This window comes from Geospiza fortis, unplaced genomic scaffold (assembly GCF_000277835.1).
Source record: "Geospiza fortis unplaced genomic scaffold, GeoFor_1.0 scaffold121, whole genome shotgun sequence".
Lineage (NCBI taxonomy): Eukaryota > Metazoa > Chordata > Aves > Passeriformes > Thraupidae > Geospiza > Geospiza fortis.
This window is the reverse complement of record NW_005054346.1, coordinates 1,365,320-1,372,443: the sequence shown is the minus strand read 5'-3', so window position 1 is coordinate 1,372,443 and position 7,124 is coordinate 1,365,320. Positions and strand designations below refer to the sequence as shown.

At 39.4% G+C, this 7,124-nt stretch overlaps 1 protein-coding gene across 1 annotated transcript in view; it reads right to left on the bottom strand.

Annotated features, from left to right (window-relative positions):
• Nucleotides 1-271: 271 nt before the first annotated feature.
• Nucleotides 272-7,124, bottom strand: part of NCOA2 (nuclear receptor coactivator 2) — a 178,756-nt gene continuing 171,903 nt past the window's right edge. Inside the window, exon 23 of the mRNA XM_005423029.2 lies at nucleotides 272-4,429. Coding sequence (XP_005423086.1) covers nucleotides 4,418-4,429 — 12 coding nt within the window. The 3' untranslated portion in view covers nucleotides 272-4,417. The remainder of the gene's footprint in view (nucleotides 4,430-7,124) is intronic.

Below are 7,124 nucleotides of genomic sequence, written 5' to 3'. Positions count from 1 at the left end.
ACTGCCATGAAAGATGCCTGTTTCATCCTGACTGATAAAAGAAAGTACTCATAGTGAACTGTTCTCATATTAAGCCATGTGACAAACATTTTCAGTCAATACAGCCCTGAAAAGATGCTGAAAGGACTTGCAAGTAACAACTAGCTGGAATTTCAATTCATTACCAATGCCTGCTGCTTTTTTAAAACCTAACAATCCATCTACCCTCCAGTGCTTTAGTGCTACTTCTTATAGCCTTCTATGAACAAATGAAGACACAACAGAAACCTGCTGAAATCTCTAAAGCCATGTAAAACCCGAAGGCATTAAAATTTATTAAATGATGCAATAACAACAGAATTCTTTATTTACAATAGCATTATTTAACATCAAATAAGCAAATAGCATCAGCAAAGCAATATTAACTTGCATAAATGTATTTAAAATTTCTCTGAATATATCTACCTTTGCATAAACTGCTAACACTAGAAATACAAACATCAATGCAGGTGAACAAAGTGATGTTCAGAGTCAACTCCGTTTTGAAAATAAATCACAACCTGAAACACTGTAAGCTTTCTCCTGAAGAACCATAGTTTATATATTGCTTAATTTTACCCTTGTATAATCTTTTCATATACACACATCTCAGATGCAACTTCATGATGAACTGTACAAATAAAACCCACAAATGACATAAAGGGAAAAAAATTAAATGACAGTAAATGTTTGAAGAAATGTGTCCATCATCTCTATTGAACAACATAAAGATTAAGTGATGATGCACTTATTCCAAAATTGTACACAATTCACTATACAAATATAATACATCAGACAGCTATGTAGGAATATACAAGACTTAAAAACAGATCTAAGGCATTATGCTAGATTTTAGCATTTTGAGGTTCTTGCACATAGCTTTTACCTGTAGTAAGAAACTTAAAAGATTTTGTTTTAGTCTACAAAGAAACACCAGGGAGAAAATTCTAATTAAAATCAAAGCCACTACAGTAAATTTTCTTTTGTGCAGAGAATGCTTTTGCTCTTAGGCAGCATACTACCATACAAATACTAGAAAACTTTTAAATTCACACCAACAATTAATGGCTTAAGTTGCATTTCAAAACTGATTGTGTATCTTTGGGTTCTGCAAGTGGAGCTGTGCCACCCATTTCGTCTGTTAAGCCCATATGAATTCCGCTTTTAAACAAAGATTAAAAAATGTATTGTATAAACTGCAAAAACATTGCTTTTAATTAATACAGGCCCAAAGGGATACCGGTGTGGGACAATATTTTAAGGATTGAGTACAAATTAACTCCTTGTAGCAAAACAGCTCACTTCACTTTTTAAACTCACCACATTACATGAACACTTAAACGGGTCGTACGACCATGTATATATGCTTATTTTTCACATTATGCGCCTTTCACATTTAATAATGTAAATAGAACACTGATTAATTGTTCTCTTAAAACAAAATCCAAGTACTTTCTCCGACAAATTTACTGTATACAGGATGAAAAATACTGGTAATGAAGGGAACTGATTTGGCTTTTTTGTTTCTATAGTGATCAATATGATCAGAAGATTCCTTCACTCACTTTTCTCTTTCATTACTTAGAAGACAACAAAAGTCACAATGAACCCAAACAGAGCCAAAGTGATAGGTACAATCTCCTTTCTTTCAGAATGGCAATGGATGATGAAGTATCATAATCACTACAGATGAGGGTTTGCAGGTCTGTTGTGAAATGGGACAAATTTAAACTATTTTTTTCCACTGTGAAAAAGAATAATCTAGGTTACGGTTAAGAACCATAGAGGTTATGGTTAAGAACCAAAAAATAATGGAATAGCAACAAAATTATTTTTAAACTCATTTACACTTTGTGGTGCATGAAATTAATTCATTCAAATTTATACATTTCGTATATAAGTAATTTTTTGTCAGATACATAATGCAAATTCAAGACTAATGTTGTAGCAATGAGGCTGTGGAGGTTAGGGCTGATGGTTAGTTTTGTTTCCCATCAGCAGGTCAAAGAATGGCTCAGCTGACTAAGCATTCTGTTTGAGTTCTGCAACAGAATGGTGACAGCTGAAAAAGTGTTGCTTCTCCAAAATGGTGGCACTGCCTTCTTTTAGGACAAACACAGAGACAGCCTTTGTCGTATTTTCCTCAGCCTTAACACAGAATAGCTGCTATTTTATTTGAACTCCCACCTGAATACCAAAAACAAATTAAATTACAGCAAGACAAACCTTTCAATCCCAAAAGGCAGGGCTGATGAGATATTATAAAATGCATTGCATTTTACATTTCATCAAAAAATTTGTTTCCCGGTTAGAAAGTTTGTGGATTAGTGTCCTGGTTCTGGCCAGGATAGGGTTAACTTTTGCAAAAGCCAGGAGAGGGCATGGCTAGGACCCAGAGGTTATCCTATAACACCTCACATCATTCCTGGGGTGGGGAAGGGAGTCTCTTCCCAGGAGAAGGGCTCTCTTCTGGATCAGCGCAGTGGCGGAGGGAGCATCGGGCATGTCGTGAGTTTCCGTTTGTCTCTTTCTTGTACCCTCTGTCACTACTACTGTAGTTGTTACTGTTTTCTTATCTCATTGCTGTTTTCAGTAAATTGTTCTTATTTCAACCCATGATCTTAAACTTTGGTGCCTCCAATTCCCCTCTCCATTCCTCCACAGGGGAAGATGGAGGGGGAGCAAGCGGGCTCATGGTTTGGAGCATCTCAGTGGGAGCACTAAATTAGGGAATACCAGTCCTAAACAATTAGGAATCAGCAGAAAGAAAACAGGTCAAACTCATCAATTTCTTAATATTCCAAGTCCTCAGAAAGTGATGTCATTATAGTAAAAGATTATTCAAACCACAGTGGGCAAGGAAAAAAACCAACACGCCTTAACAGTGGCCTGCTTAGTAACAGTTTTTCTAAGATTTGTTACGAAAGGATATAAACATACAAAAATCAAGAACTGGTTCCTACAGTGGCTGCATATAATATAGGTTAATTAAATGGTATTATGAGCAGAATCACAAGGCTTAGAAAATGAGAAGTCTCAAGCCTACAAATTAGGTCTAATCAAGGCATTGTGATCCTTTACAAAACACTTTTCCAGGAGACACACACGGCTAAGAAGATATCTAATTTAATACTGAAGTACCTCATTTGGAATCAACTTCACAACATGTATATCTCACAAAAATTATACAAGTAAAACACTTAAGTTTTCAACTTAAATTATTGCTTGTTTACATATAAACTGGATTTTATGTACCTTACAAAACGTCTTCGTAGTCCACACTGCTTTAAAATAATCAGAAACATGATAGTGGTGAAGTCTGTAGTGATATCTGCTATAGGTATTACAGGAATTGTTATTTTCCCAGCTAAGGGGACAGGAACCAGAAATTATCATGCTTTAAAGCAGGTATCTTTGATATTATGCACCAATTCTGCCACTACCATAATCATTACATGCATTACCATTGAACTCTGCTGTTCGGCATCCAGTAACTGGCTTTGCAGATTGCTGGAAACACACCTAAGGAAATAATGGAGTAACCTGTTTTTTAATTCCACTAGAAAGAGTAAGATGACAGAGGTCAGGAGAGCCAGGTTAAAAAAAAAACAGATTTGCTGATTGTTAGGAATTTAATTAAATGAGAATGTAACCAACTTGTATGTTTGGATTAATGACTTGCATCATAAACACTACCACAAAACCCAACCAAATCACCCCTTATAAACAGCCCTCTCACAGGGTAATTTTCATCTGTTTCACAACTTTAATCCCATTCAAAATTGGTCTGTATAGTTTTCTGCATCAGTTGATCTTCTCTGACTTGCTGTCAGTGGAACATGCTTGTTGGAGGTCTCTAAATGTACCAGACGTTGCTTCTATGCCCTCCTCCATGCCTCCTCTCCGCCCCAAAATGCAGGCCTTAGTCTAAAACACCAGTTTTCAGACAGAACTGAATCCTTTGCACCAGACTGTGTAAGCCAGGGAAAACAAAGCAAAAAAATCCCAAGGTCTAGAACTAAACAGAAACAGAACAAGAGCATGGTTGTTTTTCCTTAAATACATACATTTAAATACATTCAATCTGACATGGTTTATGAAAATTGCCTGTCAACATTTACTTTGCAGGAGAGATCTAAGTTGCACTAAGGTGAATGCAGTGAACAGACTGAGCAATGTCTGTACGCTAGCTCCAGACTGTCAAAGAAGAGGCTGCTCTTGGGCAGTGCCCCCGGCTCCCCTCAGGAAGGCAGGGCTGAGTCCTGCTGGCAGCAGGCAGCCGCCGGGGCCGGCAGCTCCGCGGGGACACGACAAACAGACACAGCTCTTCAAACTGGTAAGGGTTTGGGGCCGTCAGCCCAGTCAGCTGAAGAAAGGAGCAACCAAACCACCCTCAGGGTCAGCAATATTTCTGCAAAAGAAGAGAAATGGGGGAAAAAAAAATGAATTCTTCCTGCTGGGATAGTGAGGATGGACAGGTCAGTGAGATCTGGGATGCTGGAGTGCAACATCCACTGTCAACCGTGCATTACTGTAATGCTTTACACCTGAAATTTAATTGGAATTTATAAAGCTAAACTATTACTTGCGTACACTGATACAACTGACCAATGATTTAGTTCCTTTGCTATCAGTGGTGGTTTGATTTCACTGCATTCTTAGGTCCTTAATTCATTCCAATTATGCTGGATGTTATAGATCAAGATCATCCACCTGTTGTAAACTCCACCTGAAGGCATAGCAATAGGGTTTAAAAGAAGTCTCATTCTCAGAATATGTGCAAAAATCTCTCAGTGCTGCATCACTGTCAAAGAAAACAACTGCTTTGGCTCACTTTCCCTTCCAAGACTCATAATGAAAAAGAGAATAAAGAAATAAAGCCAGCTTCAGCTATGGATCCCTAGAGATGTCTTTTACCTCATACTTAATACCCTTGTGATGTCTTTACACAAATATAGTACAAACTGGTTTCAGCTAAGTTGATTATCTTCTTTCTTATTCATAAAAACATCAGGATGTGGTTTTCACAGTTGTTTTAAGACTACTCCTTCCACTGGCTGCAATCTGTGCCTTTCTGTCTTCCTCTCCTTGTAAATGGCTGCTCCCATGGGGTGCTGTGGTCAGTCAGGTCAGAGAGTCAATCCAGCCAAACCCATCTTCCTCCTCCCCTGGGGTTGCTTTTCACTCACATCCCGTGGCTCTGGCTGTGGAGCAGCTCTTTGCTCACAGCTTCCTGTCTCACATATGAGGAAGGCCCTGTTTGCTCAGGGACAGTGCTGCTGGGTAGGCAGCTTTCTCACCAGTCCACATGCATGCTGCTAGGCTGCCTTCTGGAAGCTGCCTACACCATGCTTTGGACCTTACCACACATTCCTCTGCACTAACACAAGGCCTAGAAAAGTAGCTTTACTGACAAATAAAGTCAGTGTCAAGAATTATCCTGCAAAGCAGGAAAGCAAGGTCCTACGTTTTGTACATCTCCTATTCCCATTTAGCTGGTGCAGCTGGAGCTCCTTGGGTGTGACCAGCACTGAGTCCTGATCATGGCTCCTCCTTCCTTCATCACAGCACAGATACACCACACTCACATCCCTCATGCCCTGACTAATATGGACAAACTAAACTTTGACTCCTCTTTCTAACATGCTGAGAAGTAGTTCAGGGACCCTGTCGGTGGCTTTTGAAGTGGAAACAAAAGTGAAAATCCAAAGATGTCCTTATTTTCAGGGTGGACATTTAGGAAACAGTATCTCCAGAGATATACTAAATAAACACTCCCACTATACCAGCGACTTGCAAAAAATTATGTAATACAAAAGTTGCCCATTAGTTACACAGCTTGAACTTTCTTAAAAAAAAAAAGCTTTGTAGGAGTAGTTTATGGCTCAGCTGCATGAAAAAGCAGATGTTTAACCTCTATTACAGTTCAAAGTTCAGTGAAAGGTATTTATAGGGCATATAAACTGCATTTTCATTGACAGTCAGAGGTACATTAGTAGAATAAATGTAAAATCACAAAGTGCAGTCTGATGTACCTTTCCAAATCATTCGGGATGTTTGAAGAAGTTGCTTTTCTTCAGGTGAAACAAAGCTTCTCTTATGCATTGCTACTATCCCTCTCATTGTCATGGCACTGACTCAATTATTATAATTTTACACCCCAGAGATTCCCTGCCAAAAGTCATGCCACTCATTTCTTTCCACCTGCACCCTGACTTCTCTCCACCATCTCTTGTACCTGAAAAGGCCCACAAGAGAGGGACTTTTTACCATGGCATATAGTGACAGGACAGTGGGCAATGGCTTTAAACTGGAAGAGAGTAGTTCAAGATTAGATATAAGAAGAAATTCATTCCTGTGAATGTGGTGAAGCACTGGAACAGGTTGACCAGACAAGTTGTGGATGACTCATCCCTGGAAGTATTCAGTGTTGGATGGGGCTTTGAGCAAGCTGGTCTAATGACAGGAGGTGCCCTGTCCATGGCAGGGGGTTGGAACTAGGTATCTTTAAGGTCGCTTCCAACCCAAACCAATTTATGATTCTGTAACAATGCCCTGGTATATAACAACTTCTGCTAGAGCAGACTACACTGCATCCTTTTATTAATCAAAGGGATCATGAAATGGCTGCAGAAGAGACACTTTATGTACAGATCCCCCACTCTTGGAGACAGACATTTGTATGTTTATATGAGCAAGATGAAGATGTGAGAAGGACTGGCTTCTGGGAAGTTTTAAATACATATGAATACAAAAAAGACAGGGATACAATAAAATATATATGTATGATTACTTCTGCCTCGGTACTTACACATTCTTCATTTTCACTCATGTTATTAACTTTTCAGACAGATGTTTCCAATTTCCCCTATTACTCAAATTCCTCTCCTTTAACAGCAGAGAACTTAACCGCGCCCCGGCCCACGAGGAGGCGCCGCTAGGTGGCGCCTCCCCCGCGTCACTCGGCCGCTCTCAGTCTGTCCGTCCGTCGTCCGTCTGTCCCTCCCTCCCTTCCTCCTTCTCTGTGTCTGTAGAGCAATCCTCCCTCACACTAATTACTATTATCCAGGGCACTTGGAACTTGGTAAGTAAAAAGGTACCGTACC